General features: G+C 39.8%; 1 protein-coding gene across 3 annotated transcripts in view; it reads right to left on the bottom strand.

Moving 5' to 3' along the window:
* Positions 1 to 205: 205 nt before the first annotated feature.
* Positions 206 to 25,536, bottom strand: part of TNFAIP8 (TNF alpha induced protein 8) — a 100,004-nt gene continuing 74,673 nt past the window's right edge. For 2 of the 3 annotated variants that reach the window (XM_037901598.2, XM_027832151.3), the window contains exon 2: positions 206 to 2,045. In XM_037901598.2, the coding sequence (XP_037757526.1) occupies positions 1,480 to 2,045 (566 nt within the window). In that variant the 3' untranslated portion in view covers positions 206 to 1,479. Of the gene's footprint in view, positions 2,046 to 4,135; positions 4,542 to 25,536 lie in introns of those variants that run through there. The other variant, XM_027832152.3, reaches the window with a different exon arrangement.

Here is a 25,536-nt window from a genome sequence, read left to right as displayed (position 1 = left end):
CTATGCGTCCCTGTCACAAAGTCACATTGGGCACCCTTCTTGGCATACTGTGAATCCAGTGAGTGAATGGGCATGAAGATTGAACTTCCATTTTAGAAAGGAAATAATTAAATTGTAATCGTGAGGCACTTATCAGAGATTGCACTCCGCTTCACAAGTTTACTTTTTCTAATTTAATAGGCAAACAGAAAAAACATGCGAAGTGTGGAGTGCAAACATTCTTTGGTTTACTCATAAAATAGAAGACATATCAAACAGCAAAAAAATTGGCAATTAAATACATTGCAAAGTTCTTTATAAGCTTCCCCACAAAAATTCCTCGGGTGTTTGAAATGTTTTAGCACATTATAGTGTTTGGAGAGTCACATTTTTTTGTATCAGTGAAAAGAACTAGATAAAAAATTTGGATTTAATCTGTGGTATTGTAAATGCCATTTCTCTATTTGTTAAACAGTTGTTACTATATGCAACCCAACAACATAAGCTCACTATATACAAAGCAAACTGGTGTGGAATTTTTTTAGCCTTCAGATGCTTATGTTATCTAAATTCACATTACCAAATACATTATCTTGATGTGCAGAAATACATCGACCCTTACGTTTTCAGAAAAGGATGGATATAGTAGCAAGACTCCCATGTTAATTAGTGAGCGTTCTCAGCTCACTTACTGCATTTTATCTTTTAATTGCACATTGAGTTTTAAAATTCTGAAACAGAATTATATATCATAGGTGCTTTCTTCTACCACACACTATTTAGTCTGTAGAATGCATTTTCCAAGCCAGGCTGAATTATTGTAGTTTACTGTTCCTGGAATAATCAAACTTAACAGGCATCAGAGTTGATCTGCAAGGGTCACTTGGTAGGTTTTCAAACATAACTGATTTTCATTACTGGACTGCAGATTAACAATGCAGTTCAAATGCTGCACAGAAATATCAGGAATATGACAACTGTAAAACTGAACTGTTCATAAAAGCAGCACAAGGAAGCTGTTATCTACACATACACATACAGCACATGTGAATATAAATGCATCAAAATATATATTCTTTCTAACATGTGAGTTAAAGAAATTACAGAATGTTCCATCACCATGCTAGTCTGATACAAAAAATAGTCTTTTGATGATTTATAAATATTACTCTAAATGTAGAATTACATAGTTGGATGGTTTGACTACATATAATTTCATTTTATCATCTACTTCACAAGAGTCTTCCTCTACTTGAGCAGCTCTGTTTCATAACCTTTATCTAGCAGTTTCCTTGGACAAAGCACACAAAAGCAGAATTGTTCGAAGTCTTTGTTACAGGTGGACTGGGAATAGCAATAGATGGCTCATAATATTCAGTTTGGTAAAGATTTTTCTGAAGCATCTGTTATATTCAAAAAACTACTTTTGTATGGTCCCTTATTCCTTCATAAATCAGCAGTGCTCTTTCTACAAATTATACACGAGCGTAATGCGAGTACTTATATGTTTCCGTCATCTAGCATTTTGTTGACACCATCACAGAGTTTCTCCAAGTGGGGCTTATAAGGTCCAAAGGGATTGTATAAGGCAGCCAAAAATTCACAATCAGAGAAATGATCGAACACGTTGTTGACACGTCCATGTGATTTTGCAGTTAGATGGCGTTGGATGATTTGATGAAGTATCTCTCTACAATCATTCAGCAATTTGGACAAAAAAATCCTGTCAAAGGTATAATCCACCTGATGAAAACTGACCACAGTTTTAGCCAGCTGATGAACCTTCTTCTTAAACTTCTCCATCAGTGCTATTTCATCCTGATTAAACTGGTTATTCCTGTAGAGGATTGCCAATTTGAGGACTGTTTTGATGAGATTTTTAATGATCTTTTCTGCCTCTTTCTTGTTTTGAGTGTATTCCCTTGTCACTCTGTAGAGCTCATCTAAAACATCACTGCTGGTGTCGTCTATCAAGGTAGTCGCTATTGATTTGGATACCATTTTGCCAAGGATCTTCTTCTGGGCCTGAATGGCCAAGTTTTTGGAATTGAAGATATCTGTGGCCACTGGAAAAAAAACAGAATACAATCACTAGATCATTACAGGCACATTACTGACAGTGTGTTAAAGAATATTTTCCTGCCCATATCCATTTATTTTACAGTTGGCATATCATATTCCTTCAAAAGTAATGGACTTAATCATCAATAATGTGTGAAAACTGCAGTTTCGGTTCGCAGATTTCCTGTGGCTCTTGGTATGATTTATGTAGGTTTGCATTCACGAGTTTGTTTTGGGTTTGAACGAACACAAAAAACTAAGTGAAACCCAACCAAAATGGATGAGCATAAAGGCCTAGATAAAGTGAACATGTGTGAACACAATACAGATTTTGCTGGGACACAAATTGGCTTCTGGCTGCACCCCCCTATAGTTTTAGGCTGTCTGAAAGGAAACCCTTCATCTGTTTACATTCATTTCACATATGGAAGGTTTTCTTCGCAAACAGGGGACTGGATTTTTTAAAAATTTTTTATAAGATGAAAGCATAGATTCTGCAGAGGCCCATGGGCAAAGCTCTGCATTTGGAAGAGAAAGTTTCCTTCTAGCCATGTGTATATATGTTCAGATACACAGTTGCCAGCACATATAAAGGGTATTTGTTCAAAGGGGCAGTTGTTAAGCTATAAAACTATATTTCCTCCTTCACGACATCTTTGAAAAATTCACAACAGAATCCATTTTAAGATTTGGAAAGCTTCCAGCCCACTTAATGAAAAAGTAACCACATTCTGTACAGTTAATTAATTAAGTAAAAAATCTTAGATCATTTGAATATATCTTTTTAAAGAGTTAGTTCTTACCAGATGAGGATACTGAAGTACCCAAACCTCATTGTTAGCTATTTTGGGAGAAGTAATCAAGCTCACAAGACAAACAGGCTTTTCTAAACCACTTGAGTCTGAGAAGCAGCTAAGGATCATAACTAGCCAATCAGAAAAGTGAAAAATACTTCAACAGTTTTTGTATTTTTAAAATTTAATAATAAATCTGTGTTACTATTTAAATAAAAACAATCAAGATATTTTAAAAATCATCTAGTATGAGAAGCCACTAGCCAGTACTTAGGATAGTAGAGATTTATTTTTATCAAGTAAAGATGAGCTTTCTTTGAATTATGATTGCCACTTTATTATAACAAAAATAATTAAAACCACATCCCCTATGTTTCCTAAATGCTCCTTGATCTCCTTCTCACCAAAACAGGTATATTGTCCTTCCCCGGCTTTATTAGTTAAGTCCACAAATTTCAATGATTTCTGATGTTCCACAAATTTATACAGATTTCTTCTGCTTTGATAGGAGCACTATGATGGCTTACAAAGTACCTTTCCAAGCAAAAACAAAAATGTATTTCATTTTTTCCTCTTTGGATTTATACAAATGCTAAAAGGGGCATTTATCCAGATGCTATAGCCACCCTTGCCTTAACTTAAAACTACATCACAAATAATACCTCAATATAACTTTAAGAACTTGCCACTAGCAAGCACCCCTCCTCAAATCAGCCTCTAACCATTTCCTACCCTACAAACCCGCCATTAATGGTTTTGACACTCCAAGACCCCACAAAGAGAGCTTTTCTAAAACAAAGTCATAAGTCACAACTGAACATCTGACTTTTTCTTAAACAAAATCAAAACAGAAAAGACCCAGCCTTAAACATATGATTACGGTGGTTAGTAAATAAAGAGTTCTCACTTGCATATTCTGAATGGTTGCCCAATATGTTATTAAAATGCTGGGGCTATGTCGAGTGTAGTACTTTCTATACATCTACTTTAGTGCTCTTAGAGTACAAGTCAAGTTTCATTTCTTTAATTTGTCATCATTCCACAAGTTTTGATCCAGCTGTCAAATACAAACTGTATCTTAAAAAAAAAAAGTTATTCTAAAATCCAGTTGGACTATGTTACGGACATTTATTGCTTTGTTTCTCTCTACTGTTATCAATACCAGAAAAATAATTGAAGAATTAAAATGCAACGTATTTACAAAGCAAGTACTTAAATAAAACTGGACTTTAAGCACTGAGAGGAAGCAGTCTTCAAAGTAAAGACAAAATTTCCCTTGAGAAAGTTAAAATTTTACTTACTGTTCATCAACAAGTAGAATTACAGCTTTTACTGAGATGGTGATGCCAAAGTCATGTTTCAGGTATAGTCACAATGTGTACGAGGTGAAGACTGGACTGGTAGCTTCTTAATTAAATTTAACACCAATACGTTATCATAGTAGCCTAATATACTCCCCTAAAATAGCATCAGAATCGGATATAGATTTAAAGTTTTTTCATCCTCTCCCTGTGACAATCTCATAAAAGCATTTTCTTCTGAACTACCTTTCTTTTCAGCCTAAATTGCTCCATTTCACTTTGGCAACTCAAAGTGCAAAAATTACAGTGAAGTAGTTTCACTTCCTTGAAAGGAAAGCTTAAAGGAAATTGCATTGCTAAGCAAGCAATGTAACATTAATAGCCGTTATTGGTAACTGACATCTGGGACAATGAACAAAAATATAGAAAGAACAAAGGTAAAGTAACTTAGAAAGGGCAGGCTTGGTTCTTTGGAAGGGACCCCTATCTCCTGTAGCCAAGTGCTTATTTCCTGATTTCCTATTTATGAGCTATCCATTCAAACTAAAAATGAACTTATTTGAACAAAACATGTTTAAAGGCCCAAACTAAAATCAGATTTTTGATTATGCAAACTAGGCCTGCAGTATATAAACAGAGCAGTTATTAAATATTTTCCCTATAGGTTTACATTAGCGATGCATAGGAAGCAAAGCTCCAGATCTCAACCTCTGAACTTTGTGGGGAATGTTTGAAATCTGAAGTTTTACTTTTTTAGCCAGGGCCACATCTCTAATTAATGCATATCCCAATACACTGGTTTAATTACCTTTTGCCCCGGCTGTAAAACTTATTTAACCTTCAATCCATTAGCAAAAGATGGCTTCTAAAACGTTCAATCATTAGAAATCCAATAAGATAACATTGTGAATGATTTTTTTTTTATTGTAGTAAATATATTTGTTGAGGGAATACAGGATATGTCCATTAGCACCTCAAGACTATTCATGAAACTTTTCAAAAAGCCAGATTCCAAAAGCAAATAGGTTTTTTGCTCTAGTCTGCAGAGTATAAAGGAGTAACAAAACAACAACAACAACAACAACAAAAGAGTAATGGCTGGCTGAACATTGCATGCTGAAAAAAACCATTTCGAGAAATGTGGCAACTGATTTCCTGCCTGTCTTCCGGCATGGACAAGTGCATTTGCCGCAGTATTGCTGTGAGTTTGAATCATGTTCCAACCATTGCACAAGATTAGGATCTTACATTCTTAGTAAGACAGACTCCTAGAGTGAGGGGCACTGTCTTACCCCCTGAGGGGCACCTACTTGAAAACAAGTGGGAGGAGCAGTACTGTTAGTGCCAAGTGTTCAAATATCACAAGTGGCTTGAATTCATGAAATGTAAAAGCAATACTTATTTATTTATTATTTTCTTATTTATTATCTGCTGGGTTTTGAGCCTTTAAGGTTTGTGTTTTCAAGCAATAATAAGCGCGAGAAATTTTTTAAAAAAGTACTGAGGTCATGATCTTATCACATAACTTCAGCAAAATAAAAATCACCAAATATCATTAAACTTGTGAAAAATTGCAGAAGTTGATAACACTGCAGGACAGCTTCTGACAGATGAGTAGATAAAATTTGCAGCAGGCAAAAGTAGTCAAAAAAAAAAGTGTGTATTCCCAGAACCCTGTTTCTGCCACACATTTCACTGTGCACTGATCATAAAGATAAAAATATAAAAAAAAGAGGCAGCAGAGTACAGATTTCTCAAATATTAATAAGGCAGCCTGATGTTTTGAACCCTGTCACCACAACGTATAGCTTCTTCCTAATTAGTGTCACATTTTCTAAGGCTTTTGATATCTTTTTAACGGAAGGCTTGATGCTTAGATTCTAATGTGCAATAAATACTACAGATCATATCTTGGGTGCAAGCACGTTAAATTTAGCTTTTTTTAAAAAAGCTCAAAACACTCCTTAATGTACTGCAGCAGTTCCCAGACTGTGGTTCTCAGAACACATGCCAGTGTTCAGCAGCAAGCTGGCTGGCACTAGTGCTCCTTGTTTTCAGGTGCTTCTGGGGTGTTCAAAAGCCGCTGAAAACAAGAAGCCACCCTAGCTGCTTTTACAAAAAACTGATACTACCAGAGGAGAGGAAACAGGAGTCAGCCTCATGGAACAGATCCAGCAATGGGACCGGAGCTGCCAACAAACAGTAGGAGAGAAAAGAGACTGAAACAGCTGAACAGAATATCCAGTGGAACAGAGGAAGGAGAGGACCAAGGAGCTTGGACAGTCAGTCCAGGGAAGAAGGATACTACAGAACAGAAATAAGAGCAAGGAGAGAGAAAGGAATACAATAGATATGAGGGGAATATCAAATGAAGAGCAAAAAAGAGCAACTAATTTATTTCAAAAATGACAAAGCAACAACCTTAGATTAAATGCCTTCCTAATATCAAATGTCTCCATATAGGCAATTATTATGGTAGGCACAAGGAAGTTACATGATGGCTAGAGGAGATGAGGTACATCCACAAGATAATGACTCTGAAAAGATGATTATACTTAGAATATATTTTAAGATGAGAAGGCACGGGGGGAGACTATCTAATCTGATCTCCTGTCAGGGTTAAAAAAACCCAGAGGATTACTGGCCTAGTGGATGGGGAGAAGCAGTCGACGTAATACATCTTGATTTTAGTAAAGATTCTGACACCGTCCAAACATGACAATCTCTGAGGAAACCAGCAAAATGCAGTCTAGGTGGAATTACTAGAAGGTGGATAACTAATAAATTTGTTAGTCTCTAAGGTGCCACAAGTACTCCTTTTCTTTTTGTACTCAGAGTAGTTATCAATGGTTCACTGGCAAACTGGGAGGGCATATTTAGTAGGGTCCTGGGGTCCTTGTGCAGCTAGTGCTTAGGTCCTGGGTCAAGTACTATTCAATATTTCCATTTATGGCTTTGATAATGGAGTGAACAGTATGCTTATAAAATTTGCGGATGACTCCAACCTGGGATGGATTGCAAGTACTTTGGAGAACAAGATTAAAATTCTAAAGGACCTTAATAAACTGGAGAATTGGTGACAAGATGAAATTCAGTAAAGACAAGTGCAAACTGTTACACTTAGGAAGGAAAAATCAAATGCACAAATACAAAATGGAGCCTAACTGGCTGGGCAGTAGTACTGCTAAAAGGATCTAGGTGTTATAGTGGATCACAAACTGAATATGAGCCAACAATGTGATGCAGCTGCAAAAAAGGCTAATATTACTCTGGGGTGTATTAATAACAGTATTATGTGTAAGAGGTGAGGAAATTGTCCCACTCTTCTTGGCACTGGGGAGGCCTCAATTGGAGAACTGAGGCCAATTCTGGGTGCCACACTTTAGGAAACACGTGGACAAACTAGAGAGAGTCCAGAGAAGTGCAACAGAAATGATAAAAGATTTAGAAAATCTAGTCTAGGAGGAAAGGTTAAAAACTGGGCACATTTAGTGTTCAGACAAGAACTGAGGAGGAACTTACTAACAGTCTTCAAATAGGGAAAGGGCTGTTATAAAGAGAATGGTGATCAAATCTCCATATCCACTGAAAGTAGGACAAGGAGCAATGGTCTTAATCAGCACCAAGGGAGATTTAGGTTACATATTAAGAAAAACTTCTTAAATATAACGATAGCTAAGACATTCCAGAAGACTGGAAAAGGGCAAATATATTGTCCATCTATAAAAAGGAAATAAGGGCAACCCGGGGAATTACTGACCAGTCAGCTTAACTTCTGTACCCGGAAAGATACTGGAGCAAACAATTAAGCAATCAATTTGCAAACACCTAGAAGATAATAAAGTGATAAACAACAGTCAGCATGGATTTGTCAAGAATAAATTGTGTCAAACCAACCTAATAGCTTTCTTTGACAGGGTAACAAGCCTTGTGGATAGGGGGAAGCGGTAGATATGGTATATCTTGACTTTAGTAAGGCTGTTGATACTGTCCCGCATGACCTTCTCATAAACAAACTAGGGAAATACAATCTAGATGGAGCTACTATAAGGTGGGTGCATAACTGGTTGGAAAATCGTTCCCAGAGAGTAGTTATCAGTGGTTCACAGTCATGTTGGAAGGGCATAACGAGTGGGGTCCCGCAGGGATCAGTTCTGGGTCTGATTCTGTTCAATATCTTCATCAATGATTTAGATAATGGCATAGAGAATATACTTATAAAGTTTGCGGACGATACCAAGCTGGGAGGGGTTGCAAGTGTTTTGGAAGATAGCATTAAATTTCAAAGTGATCTGGACAAACTGGAGAAATGGTCTGAAGTAAATAGAATGAAATTCAATAAGGACAAATGCAAAGTACTCCACTTACAAAATGGGAAATGACTGCCTAGGAAGGAGTACTGTGGAAAGGGATCTGGGTGTCATAGTGGACCACCGGCTAAATATTAGTCAACAGTGTAACGCTACTACAAAAAAACCCAAACAAACAAACCCCATCATTCTGGGATGTATTAGCAGATGTATTGTAAGCAAGACCAGAGAAGTAATTCTTCTGCTCTATTCTGCTGATTAGGCCTCAACTGGAGTATTGTGTCCAGTTCTGGGCGCCACATTTCAGGAAAGATGTGGACAAATTGGAGAAAGTCCAGAGAAGAGCAACAAAAATGATTAAAGGTCTAGAAAACATGACCTCTGAGGGAATATTGAAAAAATTGGGTTTGTTTAGTCTGGAGAAGAGAAGACTGAGAGGGGACTCGATGACAGTTTTCAAGTACATAGAAGCTTGTTACAAGGAAGAGGGAGAAAAATTGTTCTTCTTAACCTCTGAGGATAGGACAAGAAGCAATGGGCTTAAATTGCAGCAAGAGTGGTTTAGGTTGGACATTAGGAAAAAATTCCTAACTGTCAGAGTGGTTAAGCACTGGAATAAATTGCCTAGGGAGGTTGTGGAATCTCCATCATTGGGGATTTTTAAGAGCAGGTTGGGCAAACACCTGTCAGGGATGGTCTAGATAATACCTAGTCCTGCCTTGAGTGCAGTGGACTGAACTAGATGACCTCTCGAGGCCCCTTCGAGTTCTATGATTGTAGAACCATACTCATTCCATGTAATGGACTAAGTTACCAAAGGAGTTTTTCCAATCCTTTAATCACTCTTGTGGCTCTTATTTGAAGTCTCTCCAATTTGTCAACATCCTTCTTGATTTGTGGACACCAGAACTGGACATAGTATTCTAGTAATGGTTGCACCTGTGCCACATACAGAGGTAATACTATCTCCCTACTTCTACTGAGTATTCCCCTATTTATACATCCAAGGACCACATTAGTCCTTTTAGCCACAGCATTGCACTGGGATACTCCTTAGGGCATTCTGCGCCTAAAAATTCTGAGCCAAAAAATTAAACACTCTGCACAATATTTTAAAATTCTGCAAATTCTGCATGTTTTATGTGTCAATAAATAAATGCAGAGGCTCCAGCATGGCGGTGGGGAGCACAAGCCACTGGCTGCACTAAGTTGAGAGATCACCCTGCAGCCTCCCCACCTGCCAGGACACAGACTCAATGGTGAGGCAACTGACCCTGACACAGCACAAGGCCTGGATCTGCCCCAGAAAAACCCTGGGGCCCTGCCCCTCTGTGCCAGGCATGCAGCTAGTTGGGGGCAGTGGCATAGGGGTCTGGATGTGGGGGCTAAGAGTGGGGCTAATCAGGGTTGGGGTTTGAGTGCAGGGAGCTCATGGGGGTGGTCTGGGTGCAGGGGTGGAGGTTTGGAGGCAGGGGGTCTGGTGCAGAGGGCTCCAGATACAGGGACTGAGGTTCAATGGGGGTAGGGTTTCGGTATAGAGAGCTAGGGGGGGTCTGGGTGTATGGGGTGAGGCTTGGCAGGGGTGTCTGGGCATGGGAGGTCCGGATGCATGAGGGTTGGCCAGATGGGGGAGCAGCTCCCCCTCCCTCCGTAGCTGAGGAGTTATGGGGTCATAAAGCAGGGGAGGATGCTGAACTTCCTGCAGCTGGGGGAGGTTTTTAGGGGTGGGTCTGACACAGCTCCAACCACTCCTTGCAGGGGAAGAGGAAGTCTTGTCCTCTCCTACCTCCAGCCCAGCTGGGACTAGCAGTTGATCCCAGCGCAGCGTAGGAGCCACTGGCTGGGATGTCTCCAGCCCTATGGTGATTTTCCTCTCTGCCAGCTGCCTGAAACGATGTACCCGTGCAGCTAGGGAGTGGTGCATGACTGCTCTTGCAGCTTCCCTTTGCTTCCCTGTCAGAAAGTCATTTTTCTGCGGGGAAGCAAAGAAATCTGCGGGGGACATGATTTCTGCACAGGTGCCGTGCCACAGAATTCCCCCAGGAGTAACTGGGAGCTCATGTTCAGTTGATTATCCACCGTGACCCCTAAGTCTTTTTCAAAATCACTGCTTTCCAGAATACTGTCCTCAATCCTGTAAAGAGAGCCTACCTCTTCCGACATGTATAAACTTATATTTTGCCCTATTGAAATGCATAGTTTGATTGAGCCCAGTTTACAAAGTGATCCCCATCGCTCGGTATCTGACATGTCCTCTTTGTTATTTACCACTCTCATAATCTTTGCATCATCTGCAATTCTCATCAGTAATGATTTTATATTTTCTTCTATGTCACTGAAAACGTTTGATAGGGTCAAGAACTGATCCCAGCGGGACCCCACTAGAAAAACAACCATTCAATGATAATTACCCATTTACAATTACATTTTGAGACTACGTTAGCCAGTTTTTAATCCATTTAACACATACCATGCTGATTTTGTATTGTTCTAGTTTCTTAAATCAAGACGTTGTGTGGTATCAAGTCAAATGCTTTACGGAAGTCTATATATATTACATCAACATCAGTAGCTGAAAGTCCATGCTGTCGCACTAGTGTGATTCATAAATCTGAAAATGGCTGAGAATTCAAAAACTGGATGGTAACAGATCACACATTCTAGTGATGACTGAACTTAGTGATATTATAAACGAAAACAACTCTCCACAATGCTTGTAGCTCTTTCCATTGCTTCAAACTGATTCCACAGACATTATAAGCTTCAGAGTGACAGACAGATCAAGTCACAATCCTGGAATCTTCATTTCTGTCCCAAAGAGGACACAGTTCTCACTCCCAATGGACCAGATTCATTGAGAAGCTGGTACATACCCTTGCGAGACTCCCAGAGATGGAAAGTCTACTGGGAGAAGTGGTTGCAGCTGTGCAAATCTTCTACAACTTCAGCTGCACTGGAGAGGTTGTCCTACAGTATTAGCACAATCCAAAAAATGGGCACTTTTGGTTGGAAAAGGTCTGACACCACAGATACACTGAATCAAAAGTCTCAAACTCCTGCTGTAAACTAGAGCTTCCCTTCTCCCCAACACCAACCCTGAGGGAGGGCACTGGCAGTTAACACCTCTTCCTTTCCCAAAGGTTTAATCCATTCTGAATTACACTTCACTTTCTAGGCCCTCTGTAACTCACAACTCTCCAAGCCAGCACTTTGGCCCCAAGCCCCTAAAAATAAAGAGCTGTAGATCATACCCAACTCTATAGAAAAATGTTCAATTCCACTCATTTCTCTCCTATGTACCTTGCCACTCACACCTTTATGAAGAGCAAGTGTTTTATTTAGCACTTTTTTTCCTAGGAAAATATTCTGATTTCTATGTGAATGTCAGTTTTAGTTAGGGAAAAATATTTAAACCAAGTTTTTTAAATGCATGAAATGTACATGTTTCTGGCTCCCGACCTGGGAGTTTATCATTATGTACCTTAGGCAAGTCTTAAAAGATTCTTGCTACAACTTTTCCCCGTGTAGTGCTATAAAAATGCTGATTAGTCAAGCAATTTATAATCATTTTAATATTTACACTGAAAGACCTGGAACAAGAAACTAATCTCAGGCCCTGAAGCCTAGGATAAATAGCAAACAAGAGGTGTTGCATGGACATAGTTTGCAGAGTATAGAAGTGGGTTATCCCACACTTGGAGCATAAAGGCTGCCAGCTAATTCATGGCTCGAGGGTTCCAACAGCGCTGCCTCAGGAGGATTCTCAGAATCAGCTGGGAACACCAATGCACTAACATCAGCGTTTTCTCTGCAGCCAACCTCAGCAGTATAGAGGCACAGGTCATGAAACACCACTCCGCTGGGCAGGCCACTGTGTACGTATGCCTGACACATGCCTCCTGAAGCAAGTACTCTTCTCTCAATTAAGTCAGGAAAAAAGGGCTCATGGAGGGCTGCAGAAGCGCTTCAAAGACATACTGAAAGTACACCTTAAAAAGGGAGGCATCAACCCAACAAACCGGAAGGACTCGGCGTCGAACAGAACACAGTGGTGCCACACCATGCACCAAGCCACAGCTCACTTTGAGGAGAACAGAAGTGCTCATGAGACAGAAGCGACGAAGGAGGAAAGAAAGGACACAACAGTCCAGCCAACTACGTTTCCTCCAAGATTACACCTTTGACTTCTGTGGGAAAATCTGCAGGGCACGAATAGGGCTCCTCAGCCACTTAAAACCCCACCAATGAACCCCCTTGGCAGACATCATCCTCGCATTGAGGGATAGCCAAAGACGACTGGATAAGGCCATACAGTCAGCTGTAGGGGGGAAAACAAAATAAAGTAAGTCTAGCAAACTCCCCTCAGAACAGAGAGTTGTGGAGGGAAAGAAACAAAAAGTCTCCAGAACCATAACATGGATAACCTATCATTTCTCAAATGCGGCCACCCTGGCTGCATTGCATGTGGCCACCATGGGCTTTTCTTGCAGCCACAGTCTCCGGGGCTGTGATTGGGGGGGGGAAGGGGAGGGGCAAAGCAGCAGCCCCTCCCTCTCCCTGTTGCTCCTGGATGCACTGCACTGCTAGGGCTGAAAGCAGAGGTTGGACCCTGCCACCTCTGAAGACAGCTGGGACACAATGCTGGAGCAGCTACCTGGCGAGTTCCCCACCTTCCCAGGAGTGGTGGGGCTCAGGGTTTGGGCTTCGGCCCTGGGGTGGTGGGGCGGCAGGCTCTGGCTACGGGGCTTCAGACTCTGGCCCGACTGTCTCCCCTGAACCCCCATCCAGGGCTTAATTTGTCCCCTGGTTTGCCAGGGCTGAGTAAGTATGCTGTGAAAAGTGGTATTTGTATGTTTGTTAATATCACTTTTAACAACAAACTTTCTAGATAGCAATAAATAAATTACAAAGATTTGGACATGTATATGTGCATATTTGTTTGGGGGAAAAGTGTGAGAGTGGCCACCAGCAAGAGCTGGTGACCACACTCTGAGGCCACCAAAAAATTTATCCCAAGAATCCCTGCCCTACATCCTCTTTTTCGTAGGATGCTAGAAAGGAAAGTTATCTCTTTGCCATTGGGTTCACAAAGTTATATGCAATATATGGTTGTTCCAACAGAAAATGCATTGGCTAAGTAACTGGACACAAATGATCTCTGACTAAAAGGTGGGACGAGTCAGTTGCAAGGCAAACAAAAAGCCCCAAGAAAAGTCTGTGTGGTGGGGAGGAGTGGACGGGGTGGTAGGAGTGGTGATTGATGCTGTTCCAAACAAGAATGTGCGTATAGGGTTTTGCTGCCCCATGAGAGCAATCTGCACCAAGAAGTTATTCTGGTTTTACATTCCTGAGCTTTCCACAGCCACCCCCTGTATCACATGATATATACCGTAGCTAGTTAGGAGATTCACAAAGCTTTTTTAAAGGCTTGCCGCCTCTTCCCACTAGAAGCCATGGGTGTTTTTATTACACTGCCTTGACAAGAAGAAAACGGTTCAGATGTAATACCTTTTTATATACATAGGGTTACTGTTATAGAGCCACATTCTAAAATATACTGCGTACTTGAAAAACAAAGAAGGCTGACCCAGTCACACAGAATAGGATGACGAACGTAGTCTGGCATTTTACTCCTTAGCCACCATTTGTCTCCTTTCTTGGAATGCAGCAACAGGTGCTGTGACATTAAATATAGATCCAATATATTTCAGCTGTTGGATTGGTCTAAGTAGGCAAAAGACAGGTGCTTCTCTGCACCTATATCTGCATGTGCAGATCTGCATTTGCCAGGAGCACACACGAATGCCACAGTCCACACTGACGCTACAAAGATGTTTGGTAAGATAAAAATGTGCATCAGTCATTTCTGTAGAACAAACAGAATGCAATCCCGATACTGTAATAATTTATGCAGCCTCATAAGTGCATACCAAACTGTATAATAGGTCACCAGTGTGAGAGTAAAGAGTTCCTACCCCGAAGGGCACAAAAACAAGCAAACAGGACAGGACAAGACAGAACATACTCTAAGTGGAGTTTGGCCATTACAGCTAGAATGCTTGATCGAACAGAGTTATTTAAAGAATATTTAAGGAAGAGAGGTCTTGTTATATATTAATAGGAAGGTAGTCATGGCGTATGAACTTTCATGCACAAAAGGGAACTAGGTATGGGGATAGGAGTCAAAGGCGGTGACAAGAGACAAGATCGGGCAGAGCAAAATGAGTTCAGGAGTCTTGGGCAGAGATGGAGACAAGCCGTGCGAAGAAGAAACTTGCACTTGATACAGAAAATAAGTTGGAGGCAAGGGAAAGGCCAAAGGCTATCAGATACAAGACCCATGTGGCAAGAATATAAATCAACTGACAGCTGAAATTTGAACTGACTGGAGATAGTGGGGACAAAGATGACATGACGCACAATGGAGAGAAGGTGGCTGCAATAATCTATTACAAGAACAGACTAATAAATTTCAAGTCGGAAAGGAGAAGGGATATATTTTGGAAATGATGTAGAGATAGCTGCAGCAGGATCTGACAAATGACTGGATGTAAGGAAAGCAGGAAAGAGGAGTTAACAAATGACAAGATTTGTGAGAATAGAAAACAGCTGTTAAATTAACCAGAACATTTGATCTTAAAGCAAATTTGAAAATGTCTAATTTTATTTTCCCTCAGTTGCATTCTTGGTTCTGTGACTTCCTCCATATCACACTGTACAATTGAAAGAGTCTTTTTCTCTATTACTGTACCAACCTCACTTCCTTAATTCTCCTTCTCTTTCAAAAAGGAGACCTATTTCATAAAGCACTCAAGCAGTAGTCACCATGCCTTGCTCAGTGTGTGTTCTGTCTTGTCCTCTAAATTACAACTGCCAGGAAATTAGTCCAAATTCCCAATCATCTATTCAGTGACTGCGACCATTTCCTCTCCCCAATTTCCTTACTCCCATCTGTCAATATAAAAATATGCCTATCTAAATATTCTTACCCTACTGCACAGTCCACCTCTCTTATCTCACTCACTCTTTGCATTGCTGCTCACCTTTTCCTTTGGCTTGTCTTATCCGTTAGCCCTTTGATTCAAAGCCAATGGTCAAAACAGCTGTTTAATTGACCAGAACATTTAAAATATTGTATTTTTTTAAACACCACTGTTTTAAGTGTTTGATTCTCAGTAGTTTAAAATGAAAGTTGAATTTTCTCAGTCATAATGGCTGTTCAAACTAGTGATTTCCTCTGTTTTTTTTTTTAACACTATATTTTACTTCCTTAGGGTCTAATTTTGCGACTCCTAATTTACACTAGCATAAATGAGGGATCTAACAAAAGTTAGAAACATAGGTGAAAGGAAAATTAGGCTGTTAATATTTTCAGAGACTCATGCTTCTGTGAAATTAGATATTGTGGTTGAATATCTTTTATGTTATACTGTAGTCAAAAAGCAGTATTATTACAGAATCTTTATTGAACAGTAATAGCACTAAAATATCCTATTTAATTGTAAGCTTAGCAAATGTGTTTACTATTTAAAATTTGGACCCCTCCTATGGTTAAGTACTTTGTGCTGATGCCTGAAAGATTAGCTCTCATTACATAAACTGGTATGGATGGTGAGCACTGCAGAGGTCAAATGCCTAGCCCTTGTGCTTTGCACTGTTCCACAGTAATATATATGGCCAAGCATGTAGCACTATTGATGAACTATGAAGGGAGTCCCATACAGCCTTTAGTCAAGGATGGTTGCGCCAGCTTGTGATCCTGGGGGTTATGATGGGAAAAGGTGATTTGGAAGAAAACACTTGAACGCTAATAGAATCATAGACTTTAAGGTCAGAAGGGACCATTATGATCACTGGAGAAGGAAAAGTCCTCTACTGATGACAACAAAAAACCCAACCTATTGATCTAAAACTTAAATTAGTGAAATGACATTTTTGCCGTGCCTATGTATTAATAGCTTGCCTTTCCTTCAATCTGAGGTATTACCATCCTCTTTCTCTATAACATTTCATTAAGTGGTAAATGAAATCACAGCAGATTGATCAATGCCTAAATGCCACAAATGCAATAATTTATGTCTTGCGACTGCTGATAATATTGATTGCTTGTTATAACACAATTTTAGTTTAAACCTACATTCAAGACAAATTTTGAGTGTCTTTACTGTAGCAGGGGTTCTACACTTTCTAGGCCCAGCACTACATCAGAAATATCCCCGTAGACTAGTCAAACCATTTAAATTAATCCCCCCAAAACAAACAAACCTGGCAGAGAGCCATTCTAAGTAAAATAGTATACAAGAGAAGAGATACTACTCAAATATACAAAGTCATATTGTGTCTAATTGATTCCACTGGGACCTTGGGCATCTTAGTAGCAGTCACATATGCATCATTTATCATCACACAGTTTACTCCCTTCAACAGATGTGTTAAAATGTTTCCATCACAGAAAGTTATAGAAACCCCAAAGCTGTCGCCTCTTTAAAAAAAAAAAAAAAAAAAAAGCCCAGCAATTTGCATAGGCAAAAGAGAAATAGATCTAAGTCTTCCACATTAAAAGATTTGATTAAAATACAACTCTGTCACATACGTCACTTGAGTTGATGTAAAAACTTTCCTTCTATTTTTACAAATGGAAAACAGTCATATCGAACACTGAAATTTCATACACAGCCATACATGGCAACAACTGCGCCTATAGTTTTGTACATGACTGGCTTTGTGAAATGATTAGTTTCAGTTCCGTCACCCATAAAACAGCAAATATGAACAAATGAACAATGTGTCTTGGAAAAAGAAATGAGACAAATAGAACCTATTTCATAACAGTTTAATCTTCACACTTCTCCCTCTGAGACTGATGTAGGCTAAGAAAAGAAAGCCGCTTAATAAAGAGCCGCATGGAAAAACAATTTTAATTTTCTCATATTACAACACAACTATAAATTTACATTTAATGGATGGAACCTTATATCTATTTACTTTCATAATCCATGACATGCCAGTCACTACAGTAATTACCTTCTTTTTCAAAGAACGTATACGTGGATTGTAAAAATTAAATTTGAGATTAAATTTGGAATATGTCTTTTTAAAATTATTTCTTACTATATTGACTTTTTGTGGTTATAGCAGTGGAAAAGAAATAATGATGACAAACATCACTACAGTACATAAATGAATTTGACAAAACAGTACTGACACTCTAATTAAAAGAGACTTACACAGGCCTTTGCATCATAACCTTATCTGATTGTTAGCTCCCAAGTCTTACCTTCTGCATACTTTGCTCCAGCCAGGCCTCACGCAATAGTCATGAATCTTATGAAGCCATTGCTTTTGTCTGCTCTTACTTTGAGTCTAGATTAGCAGTATCGTAAAGAATACAACCTCCCTGAATTTATCTGAAATGCCACTACTCCGTCCACTTACGTTTCTGTTAAAAATCCACTTCTGCTATGCAGTTTAGAGTGGACTGAGCGGTCTTGCTCATAAATTGCCTGTTGGTCCCTAATCCCTTAAACTCCACTTGTCCACTACCCTTAGACTGTGAGCAGGCTGAGAGCAGACACCATCTCTGAGGGTTTGAAAAAGGGCTTAGGGCACAGTGAGCAATCCCGTAAATAAAACAAAGTAGTAGTAAGAAAAATAAAGAAAAACTAAGTCACTAATATAAAGCATTGCCCTAAATGGAAAGCTTGACATAAATCAAAATACTGTAGTGTCATCCATAGCTCATGTTGTTCTGCATGGGCCAACATCCAAGTAGTTAGCAATGTATAGTATCACATGTGGTGCAATACCTGTGTACAGTGCAGTGAGTTAAGGGGTTGGATCCTGCTCATAATTAATGATGGAGTTCTGTCACTCACTCCTTTTTGGGAGAGGACTGAGCCCAAAAGGTTTCAACCTCAATTATAAGTTGTTTTGCCGCGTGGATTGAAGTCAGACCCTGAGGAGCAGACTGCGAAACATGGGCACAATATGTCATCTTCTGTCCTGATTTGCATCCTGTGGCTCCCCACAGACTTCAGTGGTACAGGGTAGTGGATAAAACAGGGCAGAACGGATTAACTCACAGAAAGCCATGCACACCCCCCTTTGGTGCCCACGAAACCACACATCTGAACGCACAAATGAGCCCGTAGACACAAAAATGCCCATTCATGAACATAAATATAGGAGTCTGTAAGCACGTCCTTTGCATCCAGAGTTAAAAAGCTACTTTTATTATACACATGTTCCTCTTTTTTTGTTTAAAAAGCATTTTGATTTAAAACAATATGTTTATACTAAAAGTGTTAAAAATAATACAGCCTAAAGGTAAAAAGTGTCAACACGATGGTGTGGAAGGAGGATGGAGAGTTTGCTTGACTCTCTTGATCTTCAATCCCAAAACATATCAGAATCACAACAAATTACAGACTATGTAATGGTATAGGCATAAAGGATGCATGAGACTGAAAGATGTATGATAAGATGCCTCACACACACCCCGGCATTTTCATGTACATGTTGTTCAGCACTAATTCTTGTTTGGAGTTTGAAAACTGGGCATAAAAGATTCTTCACTTTTATTCGAAAGAGAATCAATTAGTGCAAGTTACAATAATTGAGCCTGATTCACCTTGTGTTAATCCACATTTACAGCAATGTAAATTGATTCAAGTCTGTGAAATTATACTAATGTAAAGTTGAAGTGATGCAGTGGTAAATCTAAGCCAATAATTATAACTTTGTTGCTGATTAGAGTTCTAATCATTCTGTCAACCTAGAGAAACCAAAGGCTACAGTCACCTGTCTTTGCAATGCTCTCTCTGTGACCTCAGACAATTCACTTGACCTGTGCCTCATTTGCTCCAACTGTACAAGGATCTTACCTAACTAAATAAGAGGTGGCATGAAGACTGGTGCTTTCAAAGAGCTCTGTAGATGAAAATGGCTCAGTAGTATTTCACAGGAATGGTATATGGCTAAGATCTCTGATTCAACACAGCATTATCCTTTGCTTTCCAGATTAGCCAGCTCCTGGATAATCATATATACTAGCTCTGTGACATCCAGTGTGTTAATGGAAAAAGTTATCCCAGGGCAGAAGACAAGATAAGGAAAAATATAAATAAAACCAGTCATTCTTTCCTTGCTGCTCTGGACTGAGATGCAGAACTACTTGGGGAAGAGCGAATTCCCAGCCTCATGTGGTTTTCTAGCCTTGATTCTCAGGAGAAAACATCTCAAAGAGATGAAAAAGGCCTATGGGAGTTAAATTAGTACTACCACCTGAATCATCCAGTGTTCTCTAGTCACATCATTCTGCTCAAATCCCTTCACTGATTTCAGGCATTTTACCACACCATATTTATGCTCCTCCAACTCATCTTCAAGACGGTAATAATTTTGCCTTGTCTGGATCTCTCATCTTATTTCCTCCAATTTCCAGGGCACCTTCCACATTACTGTACTCTTTCCTCCTTTCACTCTTTTACAACTTCTATCATGTTCCCCGTGGGCCCCTGTTATTGGAGTACGAATATGATTATTATTAATGACCGCTCCCATCTCCTTCATACCCACTTCTTTCCTATCTTCTAGCTCTCTTTCCACAACCTTCCCTTTCTTGAACTAGTGCCCCACATCTTGTCTTCAGTATGTTCTATGTAGCTTGGACTGTAGCATCTTCAGGGCAGGACTGCAGCAATCTGTGTGTGTAAAAACCATATAAACATATGGCATGACGCAAGTGATATCCAAGTAATAAAACCCACACCATGTCCTCATTCTTCTCCTCTGCAGTCTGAAGTAGGGAGAGTTATCTGTGCAACACCCAGTCTTCAGTCAGAGTCTGAGGCCTTGTCTACACTGCCACTTACAGCGCTGAAACTTTCTTTGCCCGGGGGGTGAAAAAACACACCCTTGAGCGATGCAAATTTCAGCGCTGTAAAGTGGCAGTGTAGATAGTGCTACAGCGCTGGTAGCTATTCCCCTTACAGAGGTGGTTTTATTACAGCTCTTCAAGAGCTCTCTCCCATGCTGGAGCCGCGACTACACAGCTGGCAGCGCTTTAACATTGACTGTGTAGACATACCCTAAAAATCACGAGCACATTTGGGGCTAGTGGGTCTTTCCTACTCCTAATTAAACCTGGCTAGAAAATATTCCGTGGCACAAGACATGCTGAAATACTCTGTTTCGCTGAAGCAAAAAAGTTTCAGGGAGACGTATCGATTTCAAAGTTTTGGCGGGAACTATAGCCTGGTGACTAGGAAAGAGACCTAGGGAAACAGAGGTTCAAGTCCCTTCTCTGCATGATTCAGAGTAATCTGCGAAGAAAATCTTTGCTCTGAATCAGGAAGAGCAGAGACTGGAACCTGGGTCTTCTGACTCCCCAGGCCTGTGCCCTAATCACCATGTTACCTACACCAGCATCCACAATCACCTTGAAATGCCCATGTGTCATTCCAAAAAATGGATATTTTGGCACAATTCCATTTTTGTTGAAATGTTAGAAGGGTCTGCTTTCCACTCAAATGAAGAATGAAAACAAATTTTGAAACCTTAAAAGTTGCTGGGAAACGCAATTATTGTCCTTCATTCAGGTCTACCCCTAATCGCTCAAATACTAAGGAACCTTCTACCTCCAACACTTGTATACTATGAATGTCCTTCCCCACTTTGATGAAGAGTCCAGCGGTAAAGGGTTCCATCACAAAAGGCCAGTATGGTAGGTAGCAACAGGAAGAATCTTCTGCAGATAAACCCTAGATTATCCTTGCTGGTGGATGCTTGGGATTGAACAAACTGTGAGAGCCCAACAGCAGTTCCTTAAAAATGCTTTCCCAGTTGACAACATTGGTCAAATAGGGAACATTCCACTCCAGTATTAGGATGCTGGGGGACTCCCTGACTATTTCACAAGAACTTATCTGCCTGCCTGTGAAAAAGGTAGTTGCAAAATGTCAAAATGTGATCCATAATCACTAGAGGGGGTGAGTATTTACCTCTCAAAATAGGGAGTACTATGGGGCCTCACAATCTCTACATACAGCAGCTAATTTTGCATGTCCTAAGTCCTAAAAGGAATACAACATGTGAGTTCGTTCCTCCACAATCTCATTTACATTTAAAAAATGCTAGCATGGCTACTCAAAGCTCTCAATGTTTTTCAGGAATGCACAGATTTCACACTGATGAACTGCAGAACTTAGAACTGACTGTAATAAAGATACAGTAGACACTCTGGTTCTGAATGGTTCTACTTGTGCATCCTACTAAACAACAGATGATGTGGTGCATTTCAAAAATCTTTCATAGTAAATATCATTCCATTGTACTTTAGGGGCAGCAGAGTTTATCTCATGTTATGTTTGGAGTTGAAAGTTCTATTAGAAAACAAGATTATGTATTTGGTAAATATACAACAGAAAACCTGTAGAATGAATGTCTCAGGTACTGTATTCTAAAGTTTTACACATATTAATATTTTATCCTAGGAGAGAGATATGCAAAAATAATTTATACCTTGACAACTTATACTGCGTTATCTCCTTTTTAATTTTACTGCACTAAAAGCATTTAGCCTCAGGTCACTGCAAGCAACAAAGTCAGAACCTAAATCAGTGCAATTTTTATATCACTTACAGTTTTTTTGGGTTGCTCCGTGTGCCTAAAATAGGACACAAGAGTCTACTAGAAATAGTACATTACAGAATTTCTTTTCTTAAATTTTACCATGCTGTATGTTTTGGCCTGTACAAAGGTATCTATATATAGAGGTTGGGGGGAGGAGGGGTTTTCAAAGTTAGACTCTAAAAAGGTAAATACACAAATGGAAAAATGTATGAAACGATATCAATATAGACCAGAAAGTAATGGCATTGTGGCTTAAAGATCAATACAAAGGTATTTGTTGAACTGTTACTTAGCAACATTAACAACACAGCATGTTTTGGCATAATTGAACACAAAGTTCAGTTTCCCTTTAATATTCTCCTCTGGACCACGTAGTAAACAGTGATCAAGGACAGAAACTGCAAAGTCACACAAGAGTTACTGCTTTTAGAGTAGCAGCCATGTTAGTCTGTATCCGCAAAAAGAAAAGGAGGACTTGTGGCACCTTAGAGACTAAAATTTATTTGAGCATAACCTTTCGTGAGCTACAGTTCACTTACTGCATAACCCAAATACTCAATTTACTTTGGAACTAGTACAATATACAAGAAGGAGGGAGTCTCTCTCTTACTCCTAATTGACACTGGCACAAATTAGATCAAACTCACACCCAAAGACAATAATGTATTTGTTAGATTAATTTTTGCTACTCAGAATTAACAGTTAACTTACCTTACTGTTAAAAAACTGCATCTTATTTCCAGTTTGAATTTGTCAACCTTACACAGAAAGCACTCATCACCGTTTTTAATAAAACGGTAACTTACTTGGTCAGCTATCCAACAGAATCTGAATGCTTGAATTCTGCCATAAATACTCTGATACATAAATACATTATTAATCAATTAATTTGTAAACACCTAGAAGATAAGGTGATAAGAAACAGCATGGTTTTGTCAAGAACAAATCATGTCAAATCAATCTAATAGTTTTTTTTGTTTTTTACAGGATAACAAGGCTTGTGGATTGGGGGAAGTAGTAGATGTGGTATATCTTGACTTTAGTAAGGCTTTAATACTGTCTCTCATGACCTTGTTATAAACAAACTAGGGAAATACAACCTAGATCAGTGAATCTCAACCTTTCTAGACCATTTACCTCTTTCAGGAGTCTGATTTGTCTTGTGTCCCCCAAGTTACACCTCACTTAAACTACTTGCTTACAAAATGAGCCATAAAAATACAAAAAAAAGTGTCAAAGCACACCATTACTGAAAAATTGCTCACTTTCTCATTTTTACCATACAGTTATAAAACAAATCAATTGGAATACTGTACTTACATTTCAGCGTGTAGTATCTAGAGCGGTATAAACAAGTCATTGTCTGTATGAAATTTTAGTTTATACTGACTTTTCTAGTGCTTTTTATGTAGCATGTTGTAAAACTAGGCAAATATCGAGATGAGCTGATGTACTCCCTGGAAGACCTCTGGGTATCCCCAGGGGGAGGCATACCCCTGGTTGAGACCCACTGACCTAAATAGAGCTAGTCTGATAGGTAGGTGCATAACTGGTTGAAAACCACTCCCATAGAGTAGTTGTCAGTGATTCACAGTCAAGCTTGAAGGACACAGCAAGTGGGGTCCTGTTCAATATCATCATCAAGGATTTAGACAATGGCATAGAGAGTACACTTATAAAGTTTGTGGACAATAACAAGCTGGGAGGGGTTGCAAGTGCTTTGGAGGATAAGGATTAAAATTCAAAATGATCTGGAGAAATGGTCTGAAATAAACATTCAATAACGACAAATGCAAAGAATGCAAAGAACTCCACTTGGGAAGGAATAATCAGTTGTACAAATACAAAATGGGAAATTACTGCCTAGGAAGGAGTACTGCAGAAAGGATGTGGGGGTCATAGTGGATCACAAGCTAAGCTAAATGAGAGTCAACAGTGTAACACAGTTGCAAAAAAAGCAAACATTTGGGAATGTATTAGCAGGAGTGTTGTAAGTAAGACACGAGAAGTAATTCTTCCACTCTACTCCGCATTGATGGCGGTCAATCTATGGCTCGCATACCCCCTACGTCCCCCATTTTTCATCTACCAGACTGTGGGGGTCGGGGGGGGGAGCTCAGGACCTCTGCCTTTCAGTGGGGTGGTGGGGTACGAGCTTCTGTCAAGTGAGGAGGAGGGTCTCGGGGTGTCAGCAGGAGTGGGGCTGAAGCCGCCAACCCCAGCTGGTGTGCTCTGGCTCTCAAACTTCTGAAGATTGTTGTATGCGGCTCGGAGAGCCAGTAAGTTTGGCCGCCCCTTGATTTGGCCTCAATTGAAGTAATATGTCCAGTTCTGGGCACCACAATTCAAGAAAGATGTGGAAAAATTGGAGAAAGTCCAGAGAAGAGCAACAAAAATGATTAAAAGGTCTAGAAAACATGATTTATGAGGGAAGATTGGAAAAGTGGGTTTGTTTAGTCTGGAAAAGAGAAGACTGGGATGGGACACGACAACAGTTTTCAAGTACATAAAAGGTTGTTACAAGAAGGAGGGTGAAAAATTGTTCTCTAACCTCTGAGGACAGGATAAGAAGCTATGGGCTTAAATTGCAGCAAGGGAGATTTAGGATGGATATTAGGAAAAAGCTACTAACTGTCAGGGTAGTTTAAGCACAGTAATAAATTCCCTAGGGAGACTGTGGAATCTCAGTCACTGAAGATTTTTAATAACAGGTTAGACAAACACCAGTCAGGGATGGTCTAAATAATACTTCGTCCTGCCTTGAGTGCCCCTCAAGGTCCCTTCCAGTTCTACGATTATGCATCTTTGGGCTTGCGATTATGTTTTCAGTGTTAGGGTAAGTCTACACTGCAATCAGAAGTGTGACTGCAGCACCTGCAGACCTACCCAAGCAAGCTTTGACCTAGCTAGCTTGAACAACAGCAGTGAAGCTGGAGCAGCATGGGCTAGCCCCTCCTGTACATATCCAGGGTCCTGGGTGGGCTTGTGCAGCCTGTGCTGCAGCAGCTTCACTACTATTGTTATTCAAACTACCTAAATCAGTGCTAGCTTGGATAAGTCTACACATGCCACAGTCACACCTTGCACTACAGCATAGACATGCCTTCAGTGTTGTGCCTGGGGCCAAGGAGCTACCTGGCAGTGTTAAACTGGATCAGATATGGCGGTCTAACATAGCTGCAGATTCACTCAAGTTATAATTTTGTTGACTGAATCTAGCCTTTACTAGTCATTTTCTCCCTTCCCCTTATTTGTGGATCATGACAACTAAAAACAGTGGTACTGTAGTCTCATCTCAAGACATGACATTACACACACAAAAAATCTCATGCAGCACAAATCTTTTCTGTACAATACGATCAGCATATAAAATTAATGTATTTGTGGAGTTTCTAGTGATCGATACATTTAAAAAGAGTAATCTCTGCCGACTGATACTCACACCTGCTCTTTCTAGTT

The sequence above is a fragment of the Chelonia mydas genome, chromosome 5, assembly GCF_015237465.2.
Source record: "Chelonia mydas isolate rCheMyd1 chromosome 5, rCheMyd1.pri.v2, whole genome shotgun sequence".
In the NCBI taxonomy this organism is placed as follows: domain Eukaryota; kingdom Metazoa; phylum Chordata; order Testudines; family Cheloniidae; genus Chelonia; species Chelonia mydas.
This window is presented reverse-complemented; position numbering and strand designations above follow the sequence as displayed.